The 27,886-nt window shown below is 62.9% G+C and overlaps 2 protein-coding genes across 2 annotated transcripts; both read left to right on the forward strand.

Annotated features, from left to right (window-relative positions):
• The first annotated feature begins 20,290 nt into the window (after positions 1 to 20,290).
• LOC122121022 (translation initiation factor IF-2-like) lies at positions 20,291 to 21,909 on the forward strand. The gene is made up of 2 exons (XM_042695248.1): positions 20,291 to 21,328; positions 21,388 to 21,909. The coding sequence occupies exons 1-2, from the start codon at positions 20,291 to 20,293 to the stop codon at positions 21,907 to 21,909; spliced, it is 1,560 nt and encodes a 519-aa protein (XP_042551182.1).
• A 1,977-nt stretch (positions 21,910 to 23,886) lies between these two features.
• On the forward strand, positions 23,887 to 27,282 carry Irx4 (iroquois homeobox 4). The gene is made up of 5 exons (XM_042695174.1): positions 23,887 to 23,931; positions 24,194 to 24,445; positions 24,780 to 24,889; positions 25,746 to 26,077; positions 26,468 to 27,282. The coding sequence occupies exons 1-5, from the start codon at positions 23,887 to 23,889 to the stop codon at positions 27,280 to 27,282; spliced, it is 1,554 nt and encodes a 517-aa protein (XP_042551108.1).
• The last annotated feature ends 604 nt before the right edge of the window (positions 27,283 to 27,886 follow it).

Raw genomic sequence — 27,886 nt, forward strand, 5'->3', positions numbered from 1 at the left:
GCTCTGGGGGGCACAGGAGGAGGGCATGGCTCTGGAGGGCACAGGAGGAGGGCACGGCTCTGGAGGGCACAGGAGGAGGGCATGGCTCTGGAGGGCACAGGAGGAGGGCACAGCTCTGGGGCACAGGAGGAGGGCATGGCTCTGGAGGGCACAGGAGGTGGGCATGGCTCTGGGGCACAGAAGGAGGGCATGGCTCTGGAGGGCACAGGAGGTGGGCATGGCTCTGGAGGGCACAGGAGGAGGGCATGGCTCTGGGGGGCACAGGAGGAGGGCATGGCTCTGGGGCACAGGAGGAGGGCACGGCTCTGGAGGGCACAGGAGGAGGGCATGGCTCTGGGGCACAGGAGGAGGGCACGGCTCTGGAGGGCACAGGAGGAGGGCACGGCTCTGGAGGGCACAGGAGGAGGGCATGGCTCTGGGGGGCACAGGAGGAGGGCACAGCTCTGGGGGGCACAGAAGGAGGGCATGGCTCTGGAGGGCACAGGAGGAGGGCACGGCTCTGGAGGGCACAGGAGGAGGGCATGGCTCTGGAGGGCACAGGAGGAGGGCACGGCTCTGGAGGGCACAGGAGGAGGGCACGGCTCTGGAGGGCACAGGAGGAGGGCACGGCTCTGGGGGGCACAGGAGGAGGGCATGGCTCTGGGGGCACAGGAGGAGGGCACGGCTCTGGAGGGCACAGGAGGAGGGCACGGCTCTGGGGGGCACAGGAGGAGGGCATGGCTCTGGGGGCACAGGAGGAGGGCATGGCTCTGGGGGCACAGGAGGAGGGCATGGCTCTGGGGGCACAGGAGTAGGGCACAGCTCTGGAGGGCACAGGAGGAGGGCATGGCTCTGGGGGCACAGGAGGAGGGCATGGCTCTGGGGCACAGGAGGAGGGCATGGCTCTGGGGCACAGGAGGAGGGCACGGCTCTGGGGGGCACAGAAGGAGGGCATGGCTCTGGGGGCATAGGAGGAGGGCACGGCTCTGGGGCACAGGAGGAGGGCATGGCTCTGGGGCACAGGAGGAGGGCACGGCTCTGGGGCACAGGAGGAGGGCACGGCTCTGGGGGGCACAGGAGGAGGGCATGGCTCTGGGGGGCACAGGAGGAGGACCTAGCTCAGGTGGGCACAGGAGGAGGGCATGGCTCTGGGGCACAGGAGGAGGACCCAGCTCAGGTGGGCACAGGAGGAGGGCATGGCTCTGGGGCATAGGAGGAGGACCCAGCTCAGGTGGGCACAGGAAGAGGGCATGGCTCTGGGGGGCACAGGAGGAGGGCATGGCTCTGGGGCATAGGAGGAGGACCTAGCTCAGGTAGGGGGCACAGGAGGAGGACCCGGCTCAGGTGGCAGCAGCCAGCAGCCCACGCTCCAGCGGATTTCTCTGAGGTGGGGCGGGACATCTCTATTTCCCACAGATTGTTTTTTCTTGATTAAAAACTGATTTTCTGCTGTGCTCTCAGAATTGTTTTTCATTGCCTTTGGAGGACTGGAAGAGAGCGGAATAAAATCCTGCTGTAAATAATCTTCCCGGGGAAAGAGGGAAGAAAGGAAAAGCTCATCTGTCTGAGTTTGCTCTTTGTAAAAGGAGCCACATAATGGACGGGCCGAGCCTCGGCCCGTGTGCATCTCTACGTGCGGCTGCATGTGGAGACCCCTGGGCTTTCCGAGACCACAGTGGGGTGCCGCATGTCCCTGCCTGGTCCCAGGAACGCCACTGTGACCAGGCCTCGTGTGTCACGCCCAGCCTGACGTGCTGTCTGGGTCATCACCTAATGTCCTGTTACATAATGGAAATCGCAGCAAGCGGACACCTGCGAGCTCTGCCCCGCCTCAGAAGCAGCTCCGCTCCGCTCCGGCGTCGCCTCGCGTATGAGATCGGAAAGGGAGTGAAGACCTCCGCACCAAGCCGTCAGCCCCGCTGTGTGCTCCTGGGGTGAGGAGGGCCTGTGCGGAACCCAGAGCCACGAGCCACTTCCTACAGCCTTGGAGAGTTGGGAATCCACGGAGGGTTGCTCTGGGCAGCCGGCTGAGTGTCCGTCCAGAAGTACGGCCTGGGAACAGGGGACAGAACCAAAGGGCAGGGAGCTCTTCCTTAGAGCCAGCCCTGGCTGGATGCAAGCCACTGTCCTCAGATCTCAGCTTCCTGAGTAGCTGGGATTCCAAGCACAACACCAGTACCCTGTCTGGCCCCTCTTGCTGAGGGAAAGTCTCAGGTGGGAGGTGAGCCTCCACCTCCCTCCTCCCCTGACCTGACGCACGCAAGGACCGGGTTCTGTCCAGCAATACTCTCGTGCACGTACATGTGTGTTCCGACAGCACGGAGGGACAAATAACCAAAAGTGTCATGAGAAGATGACCAGAAGATCATCAGTCAGCAAGTTAACAAGGGGAAGAGAAATAAACCAACAAAATGAAGAGCAAACTTGGTGTGAATTGATGTGTAAGGCAACCACGAAAAGGAGGTGACCTGCAAGTGCACCCCTGGATCCTGAGGAGACGTGACAATGATCTACATGTACTGGAATGCAAGCACAGAAAGAGAAACGCAGCCTGATCCGTGGTGGTGTCAGGTGGTCCCTGGGCGCTGCCTTGGACTTCATAGCACCAATTCCTTTAGATGCACAGCGATTTGAATTGTGCTTCTGCTAGTGTTTCCCACTAGTTTGGGGATGGTCCCTCTAATCCAGTCGTGTCAGATCAGCAGTTACAGTGTGACTTCTGCCAACAGACATGAATAAGTTAGCTGTGATTCGTTTACTTATTTAGCATTCCTCTGTAAGCAACTAGCTCCGTTCAGATTATTAATAGCACAAGGGGTTTTGCCATGGAAATCCCACAGGAGCAAGCAGTGAGTTGTGAGCAAGTTCACTCTCCTAACTTCTTAAGAAGGAAATACGATATTCATTTCCTTTACTGTCTCCAGCTACGGCTATCTGTTTCCCTCTGAGCATGGCTTTGGCTGCATCCAACAGGCTGGGGTTTGGTTTTTTCTTTTTCTGTTTTTTTCTTTTGCTTTCTCATGTATTAAAGTACTGCATTTCTCCCTACCCACTGGATTTCATTGCAATTCATAAATTCTGATATGTTTTATCAAATCCTCATATCATTAATACACAAATTTGATTCTTGGTAGTTGAAGAAGTAACTATACCCTTCACCTCTAATTTAACACAGCATTCCCTGAGTTCATATTGTGCACCTCTATGGACGATGCTGCTGCTTCCCTTCCAGATGTGCGTGCTACTATTGTTATAGATCTTATTTCTACACGTTATAAACCCATCATACATTTTTTAATTAATTTTGTTCATTGACTAACTTCAAGGAACTAGAAGAGGAAAGCAGCACTCACAGCTCACCCACATTTAGAGTCTCTGTCATTCTGTATTTTGGTAGCTTTTTTTCTAATTGGCACAGAATGACTGTGCCTACACATGAGCACAATGTGACATTTTACACACATATAAAAGGTATCACACTCGGTGAGTACAACTGTCTCTACCACATTGTACACCAACCCTGTCTTCCTTTAGGAACTCTGGAGACCCCCTGGACCTGCCTCTCAAAATGCATGATTACTCGCTCTCGCTCAGCATTACCTGCCCTGCAGCAGAACACTGAAACTGCCTCCCGCAGAGCTGCACCCTGCACGGTCACCCGGGCATGCTCTCTCTACCCTTCCCTCCATCCCAGAACTACTTAACCTTTCTCCTGAAATGCCCCAGAGACACAGAATTCACTTATCTTTTATCAAAAAATGTCTTTCTACAGTGTTTAGAATTGTGTGATATTTTCCGTGGATGTATATAGAATTCCAGCAGAAATGTCCTTTTCTATGATTACTTCTGCTATGTCTGAAGAAGTTGGCGGTCATTCTCACCGTTGTTCTAATGGACCCTTTGTTTTTCTGTGCTGCTTTTAGACTTTCTCTTCGTTGTGTCCATTTGTCATCCTCTCCTGTATTTTTCCAGTGGTCGTTAGTTGAGCATTTGGGAACTGTGGGCTTGGGCCTTTCATTGGAACTGAGGACTGTTCTCAGAGCTTTCTGGTCTCTGCATCCTGTCTGACTAGGCTTTGATCTGCCGTTTAATTTACTATTTGCTGTGCCCCACAAAGTTCTGTTGCTTTGGTTGTTTCTTATTTTTCTTCTCATGTCTTTTTTGTCTGTATTATTGGAAACCTTCAACTCGAATCAATTCTCTTGACCTGTTTCCAAGGGCATTCATCATTTCTCCTACAGCTGACTTTTAACTCAGGGACACTGCTGCGTTTCTCACTTCTGGATTTCTCTTCTCCTAGTTCCTTTTCCCGCTAATGTTTCCCAATTCTATGTTCTACTCTAAGCTCTGTAACACATCTACAACAGTTCTCTAAGTATCTGTGTCTGTCACTCAACATCCAGGCCATTTCTCTAGAAGTGAGATTCTGTTCCTTTACAAAACGTCTGGTCATGGCTGTGTCAGTGGTGGGCAGGCAGAGGGCACTAGAAAGGCTCTGTGTCAGCCATCTTCCTCTCTGGAGTACCAAGCACTCAAAAGACTCTGCCTCAGCCATCTTCCTCTGAGGAGTACTGAGCACCCGGAAGGCTCTGTGTCAGCCATCTTCCTCTGAGGAGTACTGAGCACCCGGAAGGCTCTGTGTCAGCCATCTTCCTCTGAGGAGTACTGAGCACCCGGAAGGCTCTGTGTCAGCCATCTTCCCCTGAAGAATACTGAGCACTTGGAAGGCTCTGGGTCAGCCATCTTCCTCTGAGGAGTTCCAAGCACCCAGAAGGCTCTGTCAGCCATCTTCTTCTGTGAAGTACCAAGCACTTGGAAGGCTCTGCCTCAGCCATCTTCCTCTGAGGACTACCAAGCACTCAGAAGACTCTGTCAGCCATCTTCCTCTGAGGAGTACCGAGCACTCAGAAGGCTCTGTGTCAGCCATCTTCCTCTGAGGAGTACTGAGCACTCAGAAGGCTCTGTGTCAGCCATCTTCCTCTGAGGAATACCAAGCACCCGGAAGGCTCTGTGTCAGCCATCTTCCTCTGAAGAGTACCGAGCACTCAGAAGGCTCTGTGTCAGCCATCTTCCTCTGAGGAGTACCAAGCACCCGGAAGGCTCTGTGTCAGCCATCATCCTCTGAGGAGTACCGAGCACTCGGAAGGCTCTGTCAGCCATCTTCCTCTGAGGAGTACTGAGCACTCAGAAGGCTCTGTGTCAGCCATCTTCCTCTGAGGAATACCAAGCACCCGGAAGGCTCTGTGTCAGCCATCTTCCTCTGAAGAGTACTGAGCACTCAGAAGGCTCTGTGTCAGCCATCTTCCTCTGAGGAGTACCAAGTACCCGGAAGGCTCTGTGTCAGCCATCTTCCTCTGAGGAGTACTGAGCACTCAGAAGGCTCTGTGTCAGCCATCTTCCTCTGAGGAGTACCAAGCACCCGGAAGGCTCTGTGTCAGCCATCTTCCTCTGAGGAGTACCGAGCACCCGGAAGGCTCTGTGTCAGCCATCTTCCTCTGAGGAGTACCGAGCACTCGGAAGGCTCTGTCAGCTATCTTCCTCTGAAGCATACTGAGCCCTATTCTGGCAGATGTTGAGATACTGGTGGTTTTTATAAAACTCTCACACATGGTTCTTGCTAAGAAACCCACTCAGGGGGCGGGGAAGGTGGCTCAGTGGTAGAGCACTTGCCTTGCATGCTCAAGGCCCTGGATTCAATTCCTAAGCACCACATAAGCAAAAAGAAAAAAGCCAGAAGTGGCGCTGTGGCTCAAGTGGTAGAGCGCTAGCCTTGAGCTGAAGAGCTGAGGGACAGCGCCCAGGCCCAGAGTTCAGGCCCCACTACTGGACCCAAAAAAAAAAAAAAAAAAAGAAACCCACTCAGGACGTAAGTCTTCAAGTTAGTATACTCACAGCCTTTAAGTTATACTTCAAGCATTTCAATTTCAGGATAGATTGAAGCCAAGTGAAGGGCCCCTAAGTTAGACTGAAGGAAACATCAGCTGGTGTGGTAGCCTGTGCACCACTGAGGGCTGGGCCAGGCCTTCCACCAGCCCCACAAGGTACTCACCTTCCCAGGTCTCCCCACATCTCTGTGCGATGCTATGGTACACAGCCAGGCTTCATCTGCCCTGGACAGGCTCCAGCGGCCCTGCCCCCAGCCTGGCAGCCCCTACCTGCTGGGCCTGGATGGCAGACCCACAGAGAGGCCTCCGAGGCCAGGCCACCCCCGCTGGGTGGCCTCGGTGGCTCCCAGTGACACATTTGAGCTGGGCAGGGGCTGTTTCCCCAGGCCCGGGTCAGGAGCTGGGGATGGCCTGGCCCACAGCTGGGGAGGACCGGAGCGGCATGGCCTGAAATTCCTGGAGGAGCCTCGCGCTGCGGGCACCGGGAGAGGGCCGCGGGGCTGAGGCTCCAGGGAGCTGACCAGTGGCCGCACTGCAGCCATGGGCAACGCAGAGCTGACTAGCAGAGCTGCGCCTGATCCACATGCCGGTCCTGTGTGCAGGGTGTTCACCACGCAGGCACAGGTGACTAGCGGGATGTCTGAGGAACTGCTGGGGCCGGGAGGCGCTGGCAGCTGCCGTTGGGCCCCGGGGCCTCTGCGCAGCTGCCCTGGGGCTGTGGGGACAGCGAGGTGGGGCCCCAGTAGCATCCGGCCAGGCCAGGACTTCCCAACCAGACAGCAGCCGGGCGAGCAGAGGATCCGTGGCCAGACGGCTGTGACTGGGCTACTCATCCACTCAGACGCACCTCCGAGAGCCAGTGCCGCTCACGCGTGTGGGTGTGGGCTATGAGCAAGCTGGGGAGTCCCCGCCCGGGGAGTGGCTGGTGGAGCCTGGCTGGCACACAGGCAGGGAGCGCACGTCTCAGCGCGCATCTGCTGAGCTCTGGTTTGCAGCCTCCTCGGGGTGCCCTGGGACCTGCCGTTGGCTTCTCCTGAAACCTCTAACGTGGGACGTTTGCATGACTGAAACCGTGGGAACGCGTGCATGAGAATTCTGTTGCCTTTTTTAAAAAACATTAATTTTCTGGCTGGTGTTGCTGAAGAATATTTCTCCAATGAGGTGCTTACGAAAAGCATCTCGGAGTACCATAAAATCGATTGCGTTTATAAAAGAAAGGCTGTTGTTGCAGAGAAGTTGGCTACAGACCCATAGTAACGAGGCCCAGCAAGAGGAGCAGAAGGAAGCGGGAGCCCCGCCCTGTCTGGGGTCTGCTCCCATGAGCCCCACGCGGTGGGGTCGGGGTCCGGGAGCCTGCCCGCCAGCCCTCCGCAGCCATGGGGCGGCTTGGTAGGGGAGGAGCGGAGTGAGCCGTGACCGCAAGCTGGGGTGTCCTCAGATCATAGCGGGGCCTTTGGAAAATCCCCTGTCCTCTGCTCTACCAACCACTGACTCCCTTCCGTAACAGTCCAAAGGCACAGGTTGGCTGCTGGAAAACATGTCCTCCATTCCAGAGAGAGCTGGAAGGCGACAGGAAGGACAGACCAACAGGGATGAGGATGTCGAGGACCATGGGAGACTGGAGGCCAGGGGCACCCAGCGTCCACCTCCTCAGGTGCAGTGGCCTCTGCTGGTCTTGCCTCCCGCCCCCCCCCCCACCCCCAGGCTCTGGCAGGCTTGCTGTCAGAGCGTTTTGTGTTATATTCTGGGCATCTGCATCCACGTACCCTTCCCCCAGAGCAGAGGCTGAACTGAGAGACTTGTGCACAGACAGCCTGTGGTCTCTGCGCTTGGGTCTTCCATAAAGGCTGAGTGGTAGAACGCAGGTGCCCTGCTGCCCCGAGACATCCCCCTGGCTTCACAAGTGGACCTCCCTCTCCTCTGTCCTCCCGTCCACCCCACCCATCCTCTCGTCCACCCCTCCCGCTCTCCATAACAAAATACCAGCCGGCCACAGATGTCAAAACCACCGCAGCCCCCCAAGGTGCCCTAGAGGGTGAGCTCCAGGTTTGACTTCATTGCAATGAAAACTGTCCCATCCTCGCAAAGTGACCGCGAGAGCACGGACTCCACCGGCCTCCCCTGGGAGGGAGCAGGAGAAGTCATTTTGAGAAAAAGAAAACATGTTTCCTCAATAGCTACCAGGACCTGATGGCCAACTGTATAACACGGCATTTCCTTTCATTGAGCAGAACACAACGCCAAGAATAAACACCACAGGGGGAAGAGGGCGTGGGAGGGAGAGGGAGGTGCCGGCTTCTCGGTGCGGCCTCGGCGTCTCTGAGAGCGCGTGGGGCCCTGAGCCCACTGGTCTCCCCACCGTCCGTGTGGGCTTCAGGATACTCAGACTGCAGACAGCCAATTTCACTTGTCTTGAGAAGGGGCCAGAACACAGAGGAGAAAGGCCTGGGTCTAAAGTAGGAACTGCCCAAGAGCTAGACACCTTTTTGTTCTAGAAAATTGAAGCCAGAAGGACTCTCCAGAGACTTGTCACGGGGGATGGGCTCCAACTGGCCCAAAACACCGGGGCAGTGGGGAGGACTGAAAAGATCTCTCACCTTTCAGCTTTGGGGCCCCCAAGGAGCCAGGATCTGGGTTTCCCGCCCCACCCGCCGTGGGGCCAGGAGGCCGACAGGGGAGGCTCAGACGTGCATCCCTGGCACATGCACAGAATTCAGGGCACCATCTTCCAGGTGAGACACCGGCCTGGTAGCGAGGAAGAGCGCCCTCTGCAGGAAGTGCACTGTGCTGCGCAGCCTCCGGGTGGAACCACAGCGGAGGAGACATGCCACACCCCGTGCAGAGCACAGAGGAGCCCCACCGAGCACACAGTGCCACCTGCCACAGCGGGGCAGTGGCAGACACACAGCGGAAGGGCGGGGATCGGGAGGCAGCAAGGCCCAGATTTGCCTTGGTTTCCTGCTGGACCCGCGCTTTGGGGTCTCACAGCCAATAAAGCTCTTGCTCCGCTGTCTCCTGGGGATTCCCGGCCCTTTCTTGCCTCCAGACTCACACACGGAACTCAGTCACCACGATGCGGGGCAGGGAGGCCCCGGACACTATTGAATCGGCAGGAGCCTTCTGTGTCCCGACTTCTGATGAGAATCCCTCTAGAACCACCTGCCGTCCTGACGGCCTCGGCTGACGCGGAGCCACAGCCTCCTCCCCGCAGCCACACAGAGACGGGCAAAGTCCAGGTTCCCAAGAGCAGGTTTTCTTAAGATGTTTAGTCCACGGAAGAACTCCCAGCGTGCGTGGCCCAAAGCAGTCTGTTCTCCAAGACCCATCACCAAAGAGAAAAGCCACTATGTCCCCAGGGGATGGCGGGCAGAGCCTGCTGGAAACCATCCTGCCACCCAGAGGAAGGTGGCAGCGCCCACCAGGTAGCCCGCCACACAGAGTCCTCAGGGACTTCTAAAGCCCCCCCCCAAGGCAGGACATGTGGCCAGGACGAGGTACTGGCCAACTGAGATGGGGGGCCCCGGCCACCGCCCCGCTGGAGAGTCACCAGAAAGCGTGGCCGGCCCTGACCAGCTCCATGTAGCTGCAGAAGCAGGTGCGAGGCCCACGTCACCGGCAGATGCCGGACTTGCCGACGCGGTGCTGCAGGTCCCCGGAGCCAAGTCAGGAGCGGAGGTGACCGCTGGCGGAACTGGCGGCTGGATGCTCAGGGAGCCTGTGTCCGAGACAGAGCAGCAGCCTTCCAGGCCTGTGTGGCGCGTCTCCCAGGGAAGGCCGGCTGCACCCCTGGCCCCCGGCAGCGCACCAGAGCGCCTTCCCCGGGGACCCCGCAGGCAAAGCCAGCCAGACACCGGAGGCCCGGGCTTGTGCTCCTGGTGCACTGCCGACAGCGTGCGTCCCGGGAAGCCATGAGTGGACGTACATGTGTGTCCTGTGAGCACCATGAGCACAGACCTGGGAGCGCAAAGGCCTCCCTGGCCCACGGGAGGCTGTGGCTTCCAGAGCGGCTGAGCTCCCCGCAAGGGTCCACAAACCAACCTGTGGAAGGCCTCGCAATGCCCTTGTGAGGACCCCTGCGGTGTGCGGTTCTCCCCCCAGCAGACGCCATCCCCAGCCGCCCGCGAGTTCAGCACGAGAGCACAACACGTCCCCACAGCGGGAGACGCTGTGTCACAGCCAACACAGCACCACACCACGAGGCCTTGACCCTGCATCTGCCCCCTGAGCCCAGACACACACCTCAAACCCCTCACACAAGACCCTGCATCTGCTCCCTTAGCCCAGACACCTCAAACCCTTCACCCAAGACCCTGCATCTGCTCCCTGAGCCCAGACACACACCTCAAACCCTTCACCCAAGACCCTCCATCTGCCCCCTGAACCCATACACCTCAAACCCTTCACACAAGACCCTCCATCTGCTCCCTGAGCCCAGACACACCTCAAACCCCTCACACAAGACCCTCCATCTGCTCCCTGAGCCCAGACACACACCTCAAACCCTTCACCCAAGACCCTCCATCTGCTCCCTGAGCCCAGACACACACCTCAAACCCTTCACCCAAGACCCTCCATCTGCTCCCTGAGCCCAGACACACACCTCAAACCCTTCACACAAGACCCTCCATCTGCTCCCTGAGCCCAGACACACACCTCAAACCCTTCACCCAAGACCCTCCATCTGCTCCCTGAGCCCAGACACACACCTCAAACCCTTCACCCAAGACCCTCCATCTGCTCCCTGAGCCCAGACACACACCTCAAACCCTTCACCCAAGACCCTCCATCTGCTCCCTGAGCCCAGACACACACCTCAAACCCCTCCACCTGCCCAGGCACCCGGCCAGGGAGACTTCTCCTCAGCCCCAGCCAGCTCCCACGCTAAGCCTCTGCCCTGATTCAGCCAGCTCAACAAACCAAACTCCAGGTGGCCAACATAGACCGGCCAGTCCACACAAGAGGCCAGGCGCAGAGGAGGCCCAGACAACAGCTCGGGCCTGGGCTGCTTTGTCCTGTGGCTGATGCTCTCACTCCTCCACCCCAGCCAGGAGACAGGAGAAAGAAAGTGGGTGGTCTGGAATGTTCTCTTCAGGGATTCATGTGGGAGCCTCCTCTACAGCTTGTGCCACATCTCAGTGGTCAAGCTGTGCTTCCTAACCACGCATAGCTGCAAGAGAGGCTGGCACGTGCGGAGCTGGCTGGGCAGCCAGGACCGGGCTCAGCTCCAAGGTCCAGAGGAAGGAGAGGGTCCTCATTCTGAAGGAGGACGGGGAGGAAAGGCTTCGTGTGGGTGGAGGCCGGCTGCCTTCCTTGCAGGGGGCCACCACGTCCCCTGCCGGTCCTGCGTGCCTCCCTCGAGCAGGGGTCTACCACACACAGCCAGGGGCTTTCCAAAACTCAGCTGGCAGGTGACAAGAGCCACGGGCATGCCCAACGAGACTGGCTGTTTCCTCCAACAGCCTGCCCTTGCGAGGCAGAGTAAACGCGAGTGCCACGCCTCCGTGGTAGGTGCAGCGTTCTCAGGGGTCGGTCTCAGGAAAAGTGGCGACCACTGTAAAGAAAAAACGTGCTGACCCTGCTCGAGCCAGAAACCACACCAACCTCACAAAGCTCCCCATAGGCTTCAGAGACATTGACATGAAAAGGAGGAGTGGGGAGGGGAAAGGAGGTGGTGGCCAGGCAACTATGGTCTAAGTGTACAAAGTAGCGTAATGAGATTCATAAATCTATATAAATATATGTATATGTGATGTGGGGGAGGGAGGGGCTAACGGCGAAGTGCATTACATGTTTGTGCGGCAAATCACAGTGATGCTACTGTAACAAGTAACATCCAGCATGAGAAAGAAAACAAAGGAGGATGAGAAGGAGTGGGGGAAGAGAAGGGAGAAAGGCAGGAGGAAGCAATGTCTCTGTCTAGTGGCTCCTCCACATCAGAAGTCACAGTAGCGCAGCTCGATTGCAATCTTGGAACGCAGCTGTTCGGGCTGCGATCCCACTAGATTCTTCCTCCGGAAGATTCACTGTACCCATCCATCTTCCTTCCAGTTCCAGGGGCAGGAGCAGAGCTCAGACGGTGGGGGTCAGGGGGGTGAGGGGGTGGTCTCAAAGTGCACTAGTCACGGGAAAGTCTCTACCACAGCCTGGGGCGAACTTGCCAGCATTCCCTGGATAGACCCACGGTGCAGCGACAGGGTGGAGAACGCAGGGAAAATGTGCGTGCGCGGAGAGGCCAGCCGTGTCCCCGGGGTCAGGCCAGCAAGCACATCTTTCTTGGTGCCCGACCTCCTCCGCTGCTTCTCCGTCTTCGAGGGGGCAGACAGGTTCCAAGGTGGTCTGTGCATCTGCCTGTGGCGCTCAGCCTCCCTGGGCCCCCAGCACGTGGCCACGGAGCGTCTGCCCGGGTGGCAGCGTGGAAGCATCTCACAGAGTCGCTGCTTGGCTGGTCAGAGCACTTATCACCTGTCCTTTGTCGAGTCCTCTGCCACCCTACGTGTGCCCGTGAGTCACAGGTAGACGGCTTCCCTGCCCGCCTCCCTGTGCCCACTCCCCAGCCTGCAGAACACCAGGACAGCCGGCCACTCCGTGAGACCTGCCGGAAGTCTCGGCCGCTCCAGAATCCCGTGTCCCCCTGGAAGAAGGTGCTGTGGGTCTCCTTCCCTGGTGTGCACAGGTCCCTGTTCAGACACATCAGCGGGCACCTGCCATGGGCCACGCACCACGCTCAGGGTGCTGAGCCACAAACCTAAGGTGAACGGGACAGGGAAAACTGCCAGGACAGGTATGCACGCCAGAAGTTGCAGCACTTGGGACAGGAAGACCAATTCCAGGCCAAACTGAGCTACACCGTGAGATCTCATCCAGAAATAGAAGAAGAAAGCCAAGCTGGGCACTGCTGGCTCACACTGTGATCCTAGCTTCTCGGGAGGCTGTGATCTGAGGACCGCAATTCAAAGCCAGCCCAGGCAGGAAAGTCCATGAGACTCTTCACTCCAATCAAGAAAAAGCTAGAAATGCGCTGTGGCTCAGGTGGTAGAGCACTAGCCTTGAGCACAAAGGCACTCAGAGACAGCGCCCAAGCCCAGAGTTCAAGCCCCAGGACCGACAAAAAAGAAAAACAAATGGAGCCCAAGAGCTGGTACTGCAGGGCCTCACCCACTAAGAGTCGTGTTTGGCTCCCCTGAATCCTGACGCGGAAGTGCTAATGCTCATCCTCACTCGTGTGGAAGGAGTGTGGCCGTGTGGTCCTAGAGATGACGTCAGACCGGGCCAGGCAAGTCTGGGTCCAGGGTGACTGCTGTCTTTAAAATGAGGAAACATGGGGCTGGGAAGGTGGCTCAGTGGTAGAGTGCTTGCCTTGCATGCCAGAGGCCCTGGGTTCGATAACTCAGCACCACATAAGCAAAAAGAAAAAAGCCAGAAGTGGCGCTATGGCTCAAGTGGTAGAGCGCTAGCCTTGAGCTGAAGAGCTGAGGGACAGCACCCAGGCCCAGAGTTCAGGCCCCACAACCGGACCCCCCTCAAAAAAATGAGGAAACGTGGACACAGCCCCAGCAGAGGCAGCGCCATGAGAGAAGGTGTGGAGGAGCCGAGGTCCGCAAGCCACGGCAGAGAGGGCAGACGCTGGTGCCCACACGCGACGCCCTGAGCCGGTGCTGCGGCCTCCAGAACTCGGAGGCTGTGCGGTGCTGTAGTCTAAGAACCACGCTGGGCTTTGGGACACATGCACTGCTTCCCTGAGTAAGGGGAGCCGGGCCTCCGCCCAGGGGCACCGAGGCCCCGCCCAGGGGCACCGAGGCCCCGCCCCCGCCCAGGGGCCCCGAGGCCCCGCCCAGGGGCACCGAGGCCCCGCCCCCGCCCAGGGGCCCCGAGGCCCCCGCCCCCGCCCAGGACACCATGCCCACCCTCACCAGACCCCTCACAGACAACGAGCCTCACTAAACAGAAAATGGAAAGGTTGCTAAATGCACAAGCCATTTTAACTGATTCATTGATCTGCGCACTTGAAAAGTGAGACAGTCAGTATTTCTGTCGTGCTTTGAAGTCTCCCCCCTCGGGAGACTTTATAGCCATTAAGAATGTGTTCCTTTTATCTGGGGCCTTCAATTAATTGAATTTCAAAGAAAATAATCGGAAATGTTTTTCATATAGAACCAGCGCACTTCTGGGGCCTCCGTGTGATCCGCAGCCACGGTCGTTAGCAGCGGCGCTGGACGGGCCGGGCCTGCGGGGAGGCGCAGGTTGCTTAACCGGGGACTGGTGATGTTCCCTGGCCTTTGCTGAGACCCGGAACACTTTTCTATGCACACTTCCTAAAATGACCTCTCAAAGGGGACATAACGGTATCCACAAGAGACCCCGGTGCTAATGGAGGCCCTCCTGTGAGATGCCCCCTGACATCCCTGATTGGATCATTCCCGGCACCGTCCTCATGGAAGAGAAGAACTAGGAGATCTAGGGACTAGGGGAGAGCTAGGGACCGGGTCAAAGGGCCAACACAAGGTGAGACCGGCTGCAGCGTGCCACCAGCAGCCCCCCTCCTCGCGCTCCTGTGCACAGGACACTGAGTTGTGCCACTTTCCTCTTGCAAAGGTGTTGTAGTCTGCCTGCAGGGGTGAGGAGTGGTCTGCATGCGTGGGTGAGGAGCGGTCTGCACGCAGGGGTGAGGAGCGGTCTGTCTGCATGCGTGGGTGAGGAGCGGTCTGCACACAGGGGTGAGGAGCGGTCTGTCTGCATGCGGGGGTGAGGAGCAGTCTGCACGCAGGGGTGAGGAGTGGTCTGTCTGCATGTGGGGGTGAGGAGCGGTCTGCATGCAGGGGTGAGGAGCGGTCTGCATGCAGGGGTGAGGAGCGGTCTGCACGCAGGGATGAGGAGCGGTCTGCACGCAAGGGTGAGGAGTGGTCTGTCGGCATGTGGGGGAGAGGAGCGGTCTGCACGCAGGGGTGAGGAGCGGTCTGTCTGCACGCAGGGGTGAGGAGCGGTCTGCACACAGGGGTGAGGAGTGGTCTGCACGCAGGGGTGAGGAGTGGTCTGTCTGCACGCAGGGGTGAGGAGCGGTCTGCACGCAGGGGTGAGGAGCGGTCTGTCTGCATGCAGGGGTGAGGAGCGGTCTGCACGCAGGGGTGAGGCCCGGTCTGTCTGCACGCGGGGGTGAGGAGCGGTCTGCACGCAGGGGTGAGGAGTGGTCTGTCTGCACGCAGGGGTAAGGAGCGGTCTGTCTGCACGCAGGGGTGAGTAGCGGTCTGCACGCAAGGGTGAGGAGCGATCTGTCTGCACGCAGGGGTGAGGAGTGGTCTGTCTGCATGCGGGGGTGAGGAGCAGTCTGCATGCAGGGGTGAGGAGCGGTCTGCACGTAGGGGTGAGGAGCGGTCTGCACGCAGGGGTGAGGAGCGGTCTGCACGCAGGGGTGAGGAGCGGTCTGTCTGCACGCAGGGGTGAGGAGCGGTCTGTCTGCATGCGGGGGTGAGGAGCGGTCTGCACGCAGGGGTGAGGAGTGGTCTGTCTGCACGCAGGGGTGAGGAGCGGTCTGCACGCAGGGGTGAGGAGCAGTCTGCACGCAGGGGTGAGGAGTGGTCTGTCTGCACGCAGGGGTGAGGAGCGGTCTGTCTGCACGCGGGAGTGAGGAGCGGTCTGCACGCAGGGGTGAGGAGCGGTCTGCACGCAGGGGTGAGGAGCGGTCTGCACGCAGGGGTGAGGAGTGGTCTGTCTGCACGCAGGGGTGAGGAGCAGTCTGTCTGCATGCGGGGGTGAGGAGCGGTCTGCACGCAGGGGTGAGGAGCGGTCTGCACGCAGGGGTGAGGAGCAGTCTGCACACAGGGGTGAGGAGCGGTCTGTCTGCATGCGGGGGTGAGGAGTGGTCTGTCTGCACGCAGGGGTGAGGAGCGGTCTGTCTGCACGCGGGGGTGAGGAGCGGTCTGTCTGCATGCGGGGGTGAGGAGTGGTCTGTCTGCACGCAGGGGTGAGGAGTGGTCTGTCTGCACGCGGGGGTGAGGAGCGGTCTGCACGCAGGGGTGAGGAGCGGTCTGCGTAGGAGCTCTCAGCAGCAAGCGCAGGCTCCTTCATTCTTCCTCTGCACAAACCCCAGGCCAGAGGCAAGGAGGCCCCTGGTTTTAGGACCCCGCTCCCTCTCTTGTTCAGTCTTCTTGAGCTCCCTTTCACAGGGCCATGCTTCCTCACCTCTCCTCTTAACCTTGCAATGTTCTCTTTGAATACTAAGTCCAAATGTTTACATGTTCACATACGTGCGATGACCTCTTTGCACAACTCAGTTGGTCCCATACAGGTGATTTTTCCAGCCTGGTTTGGTGACTTGCAGCTCTGCTAGGTAAACCTTGTGACTGCAGAGGCAGACTGCCGGAGTTTGAATGAACAGCCTTTCGGTTTTAATCACTGAAACATCCTCACATTTGCCCATGCGCTCTGGTACTGGAGGCCCGTCACCGCGTCCCCAGGGAAAAGCCAGCAGCCACCTCCCAACTTTCATTCTCTGGGTCTTGTTCCAACACCAAAGACAGCATGGACGTCTGGAGGGAAACCAGGCTAATGGGGCTGGACTGGAAGGCCTCCCAGACTCCCCACACCCCGTGTCCCTGTCACCCCACACCCCGTGTCCCTGATGTCACCCCACACACCGTGTCCCTGATGTCACCCCACACACCGTGTCCCTGATGTCACCCCACACACCCCGTGTCCCTGATGTCACCCCACACACCCCGTGTCCCTGATGTCACCCCACACCCCGTGTCCCTGTCACCCCAGACACCGTGTCCCTGTCACCCCACACACCATGTCCCTGTCACCCCACACACCGTGTCCCTGTCACCCCACACACCGTGTCCCTGTCACCCCACACCCCTTGTCCCTGTCACCCCACACACCCCATGTCCCTGTCACCCCACACGCCCCGTGTCCCTGATGTCACCCCACACACCCCGTGTCCCTGATGTCACCCCACACACCCCGTGTCCCTGATGTCACCCCACACCCCGTGTCCCTGTCACCCCACACACCCCGTGTCCCTGTCACCCCACACACCGTGTCCCTGATGCCACCCCACACACCCCGTGTCCCTGATGTCACCCCACACACCCCGTGTCCCTGATGTCACCCCACACACCCCGTGTCCCTGATGTCACCCCACACACCGTGTCCCTGTCACCCCACACACCCCGTGTCCCTGATGTCACCCCACACACCCCGTGTCCCTGATGTCACCCCACACCCCGTGTCCCTGTCACCCCACACCCCGTGTCCCTGATGTCACCCCACACACCCCGTGTCCCTGATGTCACCCACACACCGTGTCCCTGTCACCCCACACACCCCGTGTCCCTGTCACCCCACACACCCCGTGTCCCTGTCACCCCACACACCGTGTCCCTGATGCCACCCCACACACCCCGTGTCCCTGATGTCACCCCACACACCCCGTGTCCCTGATGTCACCCCACACACCCCGTGTCCCTGATGTCACCCCACACACCGTGTCCCTGTCACCCCACACACCCCGTGTCCCTGATGTCACCCCACACACCCCGTGTCCCTGATGTCACCCCACACCCCGTGTCCCTGTCACCCCACACCCCGTGTCCCTGATGTCACCCCACACACCGTGTCCCTGATGTCACCCCACACACCGTGTCCCTGTCACCCCACACACCGTGTCCCTGTCACCCCACACACACCGTGTCCCTGTCACCCCACACACCGTGTCCCTGTCATCCCACACACACCGTGTCCCTGTCACCCCACACACCCCGTGTCCCTGTCACCCCACACACCCCGTGTCCCTGATGTCACCCAACACACCGTGTCCCTGATGTCACCCCACACACCGTGTCCCTGTCACCCCACACACCATGTCCCTGATGTCACCCCACACCCCGTGTCCCTGATGCCACCCCACACCCCGTGTCCCTGTCACCCCACACCCCGTGTCCCTGATGTCACCCCACACCCCGTGTCCCTGTCACCCCACACACACCGTGTCCCTGATGTCACCCCACACCCCGTGTCCCTGTCACCCCACACACACCGTGTCCCTGTCACCCCATACACCCCGTGTCCCTGTCACCCCACACACCGTGTCCCTGTCACCCCACACACACCATGTCCCTGTCACCCCACACACCGTGTCCCTGTCACCCCACACACCGTGTCCCTGATGTCACCCCACACCCCGTGTCCCTGTCACCCCACACACCCCGTGTCCCTGATGTCACCACACACACCCCGTGTCCCTGTCACCCCACACACCCCGTGTCCCTGTCACCCCACAGTCCCGTGTCCCCGATGCCCCCGTTCTTTGGCGCAGGCGCTTTCTGAAGACACCCTTGCCTGCCAGGTTGTTGTCCTGCAGAGAGCCCTCCTTCCCAGGATCCCAAGGAGGAGCCATGCCCCCCTCCCTCGGTGTTTTGAAGGCTCAGGCAGGCTCTGGGCTGGGCTTCAGTAATCCCAGCATAGCGCTGGGGCCCAGATGCCTGTGTGTGCGTGTTACAGCAAGGGCCAGGTTAGGGGAAGGACGCGTGCGGCCAAGTCCTGAGGGCACGGAGACTTCCATTTCTCAGCAAGCCTGGCAGCTGCACCAGCAAGGAAGACAAAAGAGGATTGAAAGAGGCTGGTGGAGGGCGGGGGGGGGGGGGCAACACTGGCCCTGTCATCTGCAAGGGCACAGGCCAGAGCCGCCCACCGGCCCCCCTAGCCACGCTCCCTGCAGAGGCGGCCCAGCCTGCGCCCGCCTGTCGGATCGGCCACCCACTCTGAAGCCAGGGGGACTTTCCCGGCCGGCCCTCCAGGCCAAGACCTGGGGTATTTCCACCATTTCCTCAGAGGGCCCCCAGAGTACAGCAAGGGAGGTCAGGGCCGCCACCCCCGCCCCCCAGGTCAGGCCCGAGGGAAGCAGGTGGCTGCTGATGTCTGGGTCACTTGAGTGGAAGCTTGGAGCAAGGTGGGACCGAGACTGACCCCAGTGAACCATGGTGGGGAGAGGGGCCGAGGAAGGGGCAGGTACCACCTGCCCTCCCCCACGGAAAGGGGCTGCAGTCACACACACACCCTGACAGGACACCAGCACTGACAGGGCCTCGAGCACAGGCCCAGTGACCCTGGCGTTGAGCCGGTGTGTGGAGGGGCCTCCGTGACTGAACGGAGCTCAGCAAGTCAGTCCTGGCTGTGAACGTCCACAGCCTGGTCACAGTTAGTTCCAGAGACAACGTGTGCCCTCCATGAGCTTGCAGGGAGGTGCTGCTGTGCTGTCCTCCTGCTCTTGTCTGGACCACGCATGCAAGACGCCCTGCCTGGCACCAACAGAGCCCAGGGTGGGGCAGCCTGGCCAGCCTGCTCCTGTCCGGAGCCACGGCTGCCTCCACCTCCTGCCAGCCTCTCAGCCTCCTGAAGAGGACCCCTTCCTGACCTCTCCCAAGCTGGGCTGCCCCCTGGGTCCCCAGGAGTCTGTGTGAAGGAAGTCCCCACGCTCTGCTCTCCCGGCTTTGGGGGCAGGCAGTTCCTGGACTCTTGGAGTAGCCGACTGTGTGGTCACCGTCCCAGAGCCGGAGGGGAACGAAGCAGAGCCCTACCGCCTGCAGCCTGGAGCTCAGGCTCACCTGGCTGGGCACTGCTAGCCGGCGTCTGTCTCTCCCAGTGGAGAAGAGAGATGATGGAGGTCTGCAGACTAAGACTGCAGCTGGTGAAGTGAGCTGACCCCCAGCGCCTCTCCAGCAGCCTCGGAGGGTGCTCAAGAAAACCTATCTGCAAGGAACTTTCCCCAGATTATCTAAAGAAACGAATCTCAACTGTTCTAGCACCGCCAGGGGTGATGACGAGAGACCTGCTTGTGTTTCTTTGAATTGAAATGACAGCCAGAGAGAGAAGGGAGATAAAGGAATGGGAGCCACTGACAAGGCCCAGGCCTCAGCCGTGCGGGGGCAGGGCAGGCCCAGGGCAGCCGGGAAACACCTGTGGAGTGGCGGTGGACCTCGGGGAGGACGTGGCTCTCCCACGCGTCCTGGCACGAGGTGCCCTGCCAGCCGCTCCCTGCCGAGGGAGCCTCGCTCCGCAGAGCCGCACCGCTCCTGGGGACCCAGGGGGCAGCCCAGCTTGGGAGAGGTCAGGAAGGGGTCCCCATGGACTGAGGGGCTCCGTTCCTGGGCCCACTCCCTGTCTTGGGCTCCAGTCTCAGGGACAAGAAGCCAGAGGCTGGCTTCTATCTGTCCCCGGGGCAGAGGCCTGGCCTTCCCGGCTGCAGACAGTCCTGAGCCACTTCTCCCACAAGGCCCTGACCAACCGGGATTCAGGTGGTTTCTGCCCCCTGTCCACACAGCCCAGAACCGCTGCCCGCGAGGCCAGCGGCCGGGAGGCCGAGGAGAGAGGCTGGGTTAGGCAGGGGCGGGCGGCGGAGAGGGGGACACGGGGAGGGCACAGAGGGGCCTATGCCCAGAGGTGGCTCGGGCTGGGACGTGCGCCCCGGGAGCCCCGCCTCAAACCCGGGCCTCGGGAGGGGAACCCCGGGGCCGGGAGCGCAGCCCCTGAGGCGTCAGGGCGGGGGTGTCCTCTCCGGGGTCCGGCACGCCCCCCGCAGGCGCCCCGCGCCCCCCGCGCCCCGGCCGGGGCGGAGGGAAAGTTGGCAGGCGCCGGGCGCCCGCGGGGGGCAGCGTTCATGGGCGGCCGGGCGGGAGCCGCGCGCGCCCGCCCACGTCACGCCGGTGCGGGCTCGGCGGACGGCCGCGGCGCCCGGGGACGCCGGCGCGCTCCGCTCGCCAGGTGCTGGCTGGCGATGGCGCGGGTGGCGGGCGCGGGCTCGGCGCCGGGGCGCGGGCGGCCTGCGGGGGCCCGGCGCCACCGCGGGTAGGCGAGGTCCCCGCGCCCGCGCCCGCGCCGCCCCGGGGCTCCGAGACCCCTCCCCCCGCCAGGAGGCGGAGGCTCGGCCGGCGGCGGCGGCGGCGGCGGCGGCGGCGACTCCCCGGCGCGTCCCGGGCTGCGCGCGGCTCCCGCCCCGTGCGGCCCCGCAGCCCAGGCGCGCGCCGGCTCTGCGCCGAGCAGGTAGGGGACCGGCTCCGCCGCGCCAACTTCGCGGCGGTCGCTCCGGCGCCGGAGGGACCAAAGTTTGCCGCTCGCCCCCGGGGTCTCCGGAGGCCCCCGCGGCCGAGCGCCGCAAGTTCTGGAACGCGGGATCGGGGCGATCGTCTGTCGGGAGCGGGCGTCGGGGCGCGGGGCACCGGCTGGGGGGGGGGGGAGACGGCCCGAGCTCTGGAGCCCCGGCCGCGCTCATCCGGGCCCCCGGCAGCCCCGCGCCCGCCGGCGGTGGGGAGGGAGCGGGAGAGCCGCGGGAACGGGCCGGGCGGAGGGCGGGCGAGCCGGGGCGCCCGCCCGACGCCCGCGTCACCGGGCCGCCCCTCCCTGACCCCCGCTGGGCTGGACGCCCGGGGCCGGAGTCCAGCGAGGGGTCAGCCCGGCCCCAGCGCGGGCGGGTGGGAGGTCGGGGTCAGGCCTGCAGCCCCTAGGCCTCGACCCCTGCCACCCTCCACAGCCCGCCCCGAACCCGGACAGAACGGGGCCGGTCCGTGGGCCCCGCGCCGCGCCGGACAGGCGTCGGGATCACCGCCCGTTCGTGTCGGAGGCCCCGGGGCAGCGGGCAGCGCGCGAGCAAAGTTATCGGGCGGCGGAGGCCTGGGGCTGCGAGAGCGCCGTCTGCGCGCGGAGGGCGGCCAGGCCCTGGGCTCGAGGACTGGGCTTCGGGGAAGGGCGCTTCGGGCTCCTGGGGCTGCTCGGGGAGCCGCGGGGCCGGGCGGCCCAGAGCCGACAGGCCGGCCTCGGCGCCCAGCGCCTCCCCGCAGGACGCCGTCCCGCGTGGGTGCTGACCGGTGTCCGGCCGGCCCGAGGGCGCTGGGTGCACGGTCCCTGCCAGGCCCCGGGCGAGGCCTACCCGGCCAGGTCCCTCCCAGCCGCGGCCCGCAGCCCGGGGGGAGCGGGGAGCCTTCCCTACTGGGGAGTAGATCTTACAGTGAGCCAGATTTCTAGGCCAAGGGGAACAGAGTCGCTCCGGCTGTGAGGGAGGCTGGGTCAGGACACCAGGAAGGGCACCCCCGGGCCAGGCCGCCCTCCCGGGGGAAGGGCACCCCCGGGCCAGGCCAGGCAGGGTTGATCCACCTGCCTGGCAGATGCAGGGCAGCCAGGACCCTGAGCCCGCGGCCAGTCTCCCCGGGGTGCTTGCACGTAGGCCAGGCCTGGCTTTCCCTCCCGGGCTAGCCCCCCCCAACCTGGTCCCGGAGCGAGCCCCAGAGAAAAGCCAAGTCACTGCCCCCGGGCGGCCCGGGGCCCTCCCCGCAGCCCCGGTTTATTACCCGGCGAGCACAGGTTGTTTGTAAACACTAAATAATGGAAGTAGGCGGAGGTGCAACCAAAGCGGCCGCAAACGCGGAGCCGCAGGGGCGGCGGGCGCGCGGCGGGGAGGGAGGAGCGAGGGGGAAGCGGGGCGGATTCATTTCCACCCCGGAGGGCCCGTGGCCAGCTTCTTATTACTTACAGGAAGGTAGTATTAGCAATTCAGGTGAAAAAGAAAGACACGGGGCCGGCCGTGGAATCAATACAGAATGCACCAACGGTTATTAATGTCACCGGACGGTGTTCTGCGCGCGTCTCCGCGGCTGCCGACGCCAAACTGTCTGAACCATTTGCATGGGCGGCCATTCATTATTCCCGATGGTCTCCCTCCGCGCGGCCCGCACGCGCCGGCCGCGGCCCGCGCCCTCGGAGCACTCGCGTCTCCATCTGTAAATTAAAGCAATTACGCAGCAGATCGGATGCGATGTGCGCGGCGGTCTCCGGATGGTCATCAATCACCTTCAACCGAGCTGTCCGCGCCCGCGGATCCCGCGTCCGGGAGGCCTCCTCGCCGCCGGGGAGAGCGCGGGAACGCCGTCATTAATGAGAGGGCCACCCCGGGGCGCGGCGCAGGTCTGCACCCGGGAATCTCCCGAGCAAGCCTGCGCGGCGCCGCGGCGCACGGCCCCGCTCCGGCCGATCGCGGGCAGCCGGGCGGGGCGAGCTCCATGCGCCCGGGACCCCCGGCCGGAGGGGGCGCCCGGCGCGCCCCGCGCGGGAAGCTGGGTCAAGCGGGCCGGGGGGGGGGGGGTCGCCCCGGCTCGGCGCCCAGCGCTGCCTCCCTCGGCCCTCCCCGCGGTGCTGTGTGCGGGGAGAACCTCCTGCGGGAGGGGCCGGGGCCCGCGGCAGAGCGGACACCGCGCGCCCCGCGCTGCGGACAGGGCCGCGGGGGGCGGGGAGAGGGCACTGAGAGGGGAGGGGGGAGGGAGAGGAAAGGGGAGGGAGGCGAACCGACGGCGGGGGGGGGGGGTCGGGCAGAAGCGCAAATGACCCCGAGTGGAAAAGGGAGGGGCTTTCTCCTGGGACCGGCGGGGGACCCACGCACCTGAGCGCAGGCCGACCTCCCGCTCCAGCCCTCGACCCCCCGCGGCCTCCGTGGGTCCCGAGGCCGCGGTCGGTCCCGGCGGGCGCCGCGCGGGGCGCCGGCTAATCTTAACCGTTGATTACACCTCGGGGGCGGCGCGCGGGGTCCCCTCCTCGATCTCATTTGTAATTGAGACTAATGGTTGCGGCGGGGTGCGAAGGCGCAGCTGCTCGTTAATTAATTTCTAATTAAAAGCGCCTTCCGCGCGCCGTGGCTGAGGACGCCGTGCGTCGGGCGGCGCCGCCTCGGATGCGGCCGGTCCCAGGCCCCGCGCGCGGCGCGCCCCCGCCAGCGCCCCCGCCGCCCCGGCTGGGCCACGCGAGTCGCTTTGTGCGTGTTTCCCCCCTTTTTTCTTTCTTTTCAAAACATGCGTTTGCGCCGCCGCTCGGAGGCCGCCCGGTGCCGGCGCCCCCGCGAGGCCCGGGGCGCCGAGGCCCCGGCCGCTCGCCTCCTTCGCGGGGCGAGAACTAACCGGCTTTCCCGCTTCGCTGTCCCAGCGCCTCGGAGCCCCGCGCGCAGGACCCCGCCGGCCCCGCCGCGCGGCCCTGGGCCGCGCCCGCCATGTCCTACCCGCAGTTTGGGTACCCCTACTCCTCGGCGCCCCAGGTAAGGGGACCCCGAGGGCCTCGGGGCGGGGCCCCGTCCGCAGGCAGAGCCCCTGCGCCCTGCGCGCCCGGGGGGCCTGGGGCTCGCGGCTCCCCGACGGCGCGCGCCGGCCCGGGAAGCACGTGCGCCAGGACGCGCGGTCGAGGCCCCGGGGTTGGCGGGACGCGGGGGTCCCGGGCTCCGGGGGGGGCCCAGGACGCGGGAGGTGCGGGCCCCGCGCCCCGCCACCCCCGCCCCTGCCCTGCGCGCGCTCTCTCCCCAGTTCCTGATGGCCACCAACTCCCTGAGCGCCTGCTGCGAGCCGGGCGGCCGCCCGCTGGCGGAGCCGGGGCCCGCCGCGCCCGCCCAGACGCCCGTGTACTGCCCGGTCTACGAGAGCCGGCTGCTGGCCTCGGCGCGCCACGAGCTCAGCTCGGCCGCCGCGCTCGGCGTCTACGGCGGCGCCTACGGCGGCGCGCAGGGCTACGGCAACTACGTGACCTACGGCTCCGAGGCGTCGGCCTTCTACTCGCTGGTGAGGGGCCCGGACCCCCGGCCCGCCGCCCGCGCCCGCCCCATCGGACCCCGCGCCCCTCTTCCTCTCCGCCGCCGCCGCGCCCCGCCCGCCCCACTCGCCCCTGTCCGTTCCCTCCCCACCCCTGGGCGTCTGTCCAGCCTTTCCGCCCTCCTCCGGCCTCACCCTCTCCCTCCACTGCGCCCCTCCACTCCAATCCTGCCCCTCCCGGTAACTCCTTGGGAGGAGGGGTACTGAAGCCCGAAGGCGCCTTCGGGGCTGGGTCAGGGGGCGCAGGGGAGGGGGTCCTAGCTGCGTCCCCAGAGCTGAATCCCGGACCCCTGGGCTCCTACAGAACAGCTTCGAGTCCAAGGACGGAACGGGATCCGGGCACGCGGGACTCGCGCCGGCGGCCGCGGCCTACTACCCCTACGAGCCCGCTCTGAGCCAGTACACCTATGACAGGTGACGGCTGCCCACCGCCCGGCACCCCCAGGACCCCTCTGTCCCCCAGGCCCCGCTGCGGGCCCGGCACCCCCAGGCTCCACCATCCCACCCCCACAGCCAGGCCCCGGGGAGGGGCGGAGGGGCGGGTGTGGCGCTGATGGGGTCGGGCCAGGCCTGCCCCTCAGCCAGCCTCCTTCAGCCTCCTTCCTGTCCTCGGTGAGTCTGTACCCCAGGGGAACGCCAGACACCCTTCCACCCCACATGCTATGACTTCTTGGCTGCCAGGACTTACTTCTGAAGCCCGCCCCCTGGGGGAGCCGTGTCCTCCAGAGCCTCCACCCCCAGTTCAGGCACCTCTGGTCTAGCATGGCGAGCCCCCAGACAGTGGGAAGAGAGGAGGGCCCTCCAAGCCCAAAGCAGCACAGCACCCCAGAGGCAGGAGACTATCTCCAATTTACAGGCCCTGGGCCTGCCCTGGGGGGGGGCACAGCCCCTCTGACCACAGCCCCCATGCCATGCCGCAGCTGGGCAGCTTCCCAGGTTTGATACGTGTTTATGGTTTGGGGATCAAAGGCACAAGAGAGAAACCCTGGGAAGGAATTCAGAGAAGTAGCTCTGTGGAGTGACAGGGGGCATGACCTCTCAGGCTCACCACCATTTTAACAGCATTCTCTTCGCTCTCAGCCTACAAAAGGCAAAGAGGCAGTGCCCACGCCCACTGAGGCCTGGTCCAACCGGGGTCCTCCAACCATAAACACAGCCCACCACCCGGAGCCCCAGCCCGCCCCCATGTCCCTCCACACCTCCCTCCCCCGCCCCCCTTCCCAGGAGCACCCGGCTGCCGCCGGTGCCCCACTGCACGGCCTGTCTGCAGGTACGGGACCATGGACAGCGGCACACGGCGCAAGAACGCCACGCGGGAGACCACGGCCACGCTGAAGGCCTGGCTGAATGAGCACCGCAAGAACCCCTACCCCACCAAGGGCGAGAAGATCATGCTGGCCATCATCACCAAGATGACCCTCACGCAGGTCTCCACCTGGTTCGCCAACGCGCGCCGGCGCCTCAAGAAGGAGAACAAGATGACGTGGCCGCCCCGGAACAAGTGTGCGGACGAGAAGCGGCCGTACGGGGAGGGGGAGGAGGAGGAGGAGGCCGGCGAGGAGGAGGCTCGGGAGGAGGCCCTCAAGAGCACCAAGAGTGAAGGTGGGTGGGAGATCTGGGGGGAGTGGGGATGGGGGAGCAGGGGAACCGCGTGGGTTGCACACCGATGGATGCAGGCAGCCAGGTGGCAAGCACACAGTCTCTAGCTTGGGCAGTCTGAGCATGACTGTCTGTGCTGCTTGGGAACGCTTGAAGCTATTAAAGTCCAGTTTGAAAACATCACACGCACATCTGAGGTCTCTCCTATGAAATGTAGACTATAGATTCGATTCCGGAAGGGAGGAGTCCAGAGGAGACAGGGGAGCACAGGGAACAGCCCTGGTGGTTCCCTAGGTCAGGATGGGAACACATCCTAGTTCCTTGGGCTTAGAGGAAGGCAGCCTGGTGGCCCATCCCATGTTCGTCAGCCAGCCACGTGCTATCTCCCAGCAGAACCCGTGGGGAAAGAAGACAAGGAGCTAGAGCTCAGTGACCTGGATGACTTCGACCCTCTGGAGGCAGAGACGCCAGAGTGTGAGCTGAAGGCAGCTTTCCAGCCCCTGGAGATGGATCGCGTCCCGGCCACACCTCCTGGAGGCCCTGGCGGGCGGGGCAAGGAGTCCCCGGGGGCTCTCCACCTGCCCCTGGCCTCCGGCAGCCACTCGGCCACGAATGAGGACCTGGAGAGAGCAGGAAGCTGCCTCCGGTGCGCGGTGGTGGGGCCAGAGCCCCAGCCAGGCGGTGCCGAGGGAGGCCCGCAAGCCTGCGAGGCCAAGCTGAGCTTCGCGCCCGCCGGCCTGGAGGCCAAGCCTCGCATCTGGTCCTTGGCCCACACGGCCACCGCCGCGGCAGCCACGGCCCTGAGCCAGACTGAGTTTCCATCCTGCATGCTCAAGCGTCCAGGCCCTGCCGTCCCCGCAGGGGCGTCTTCCGCGCCTCCCGCCACCCCTCCCGCAGCCCCGGCCCCACCCGGGGCCCTGGACCGGCACCAGGACTCCCCAGTAACCAGTCTCAGAAACTGGGTCGACGGGGTGTTCCATGACCCCATTCTCAGGCACAGCACTTTGAACCCGGCCTGGGCCACTGCCAAGGGTGCCCTTCTGGATCCAGGGCCTCTAGGACGCTCGCTGGGGGCAGGGACCAACGTGCTGACTGCACCCCTGACACGGGCCTTCCCCCCCACCGCGCCTCATGACGCCCCAAATACCAGTGCAGCCAGAGAGCTGCTGGCCACGCCCAAAGCCGGTGGCAAGCCCTTCTGCGCCTAAAGCGGCCCCTGGAGCCCAGGGAACGGGGCACTCGGGCTGCAGGCTGCAGTGCCGGGACTTTTTACAGTCTCCAAAGGGCCTGCGAGAGCACGGCCAAGGGAGGGGCTGAGCTCAGCCCGCGGGGGGGAGGGCGGGGGGGGGGAGCCAGGCCTGCTCTGCGGCCCTCCCCTCCCAGCCAGGAGTCTGCCCAGCCGCCCCCCAACTCTGCAAGGGTGGGAGAGCTCCCTCAGCGTGAAGTTTACATCCGAAGTTTACACGGAGGAGACGTGTGGGGCGTGGGTTGTTGCTGAGTCCTTCGGGCTGGGCAGGTATCATCGGCTGCTCCTCCTCCCCATCCATCCTCAGCACACAGGCTCACCAACAGCACGTCCACCCAGTGTCACGACCTCACACTCCGGACTTGACGAAATTATGTTTTCTAAAATGTATGTTCACACCCATACCTGCCTGCTTCAGAGAGGCTACTATAACAAAACCAATAAAACCTAGTGGTGGCATTTGTATTGAGGAACCAGCAGGCTGCAGGCCCCGGGCTATGACCAGGACAGGGGTGGCGGGCAGCCCAGGACTGCCAGTAAAACACGCGCGCTAAGCCTCCAGCCTA

This window comes from Dipodomys spectabilis, unplaced genomic scaffold (genome assembly GCF_019054845.1).
Source record: "Dipodomys spectabilis isolate Male_0828 unplaced genomic scaffold, ASM1905484v1 ptg000179l, whole genome shotgun sequence".
Classification (NCBI taxonomy): Eukaryota; Metazoa; Chordata; class Mammalia; order Rodentia; family Heteromyidae; genus Dipodomys; species Dipodomys spectabilis.

Excerpts from the sequence above, each read along its gene's own strand:
- LOC122121022 (XM_042695248.1), top strand. The coding sequence starts at position 20,291 with ATGCCCAGAGGTGGCTCGGGCTGGGACGTGCGCCCCGGGAGCCCCGCC. Across the intron at positions 21,329-21,387 it reads CCCGGCCCCAGCGCGGGCGG|CCCGCCCCGAACCCGGACAG; the intron begins GTGGGAGGTCGG and ends CACCCTCCACAG.
- Irx4 (XM_042695174.1), top strand. The coding sequence starts at position 23,887 with ATGTCCTACCCGCAGTTTGGGTACCCCTACTCCTCGGCGCCCCAG. Across the intron at positions 24,446-24,779 it reads CGTCGGCCTTCTACTCGCTG|AACAGCTTCGAGTCCAAGGA; the intron begins GTGAGGGGCCCG and ends GGGCTCCTACAG. Across the intron at positions 24,890-25,745 it reads AGCCAGTACACCTATGACAG|GTACGGGACCATGGACAGCG; the intron begins GTGACGGCTGCC and ends GCCTGTCTGCAG.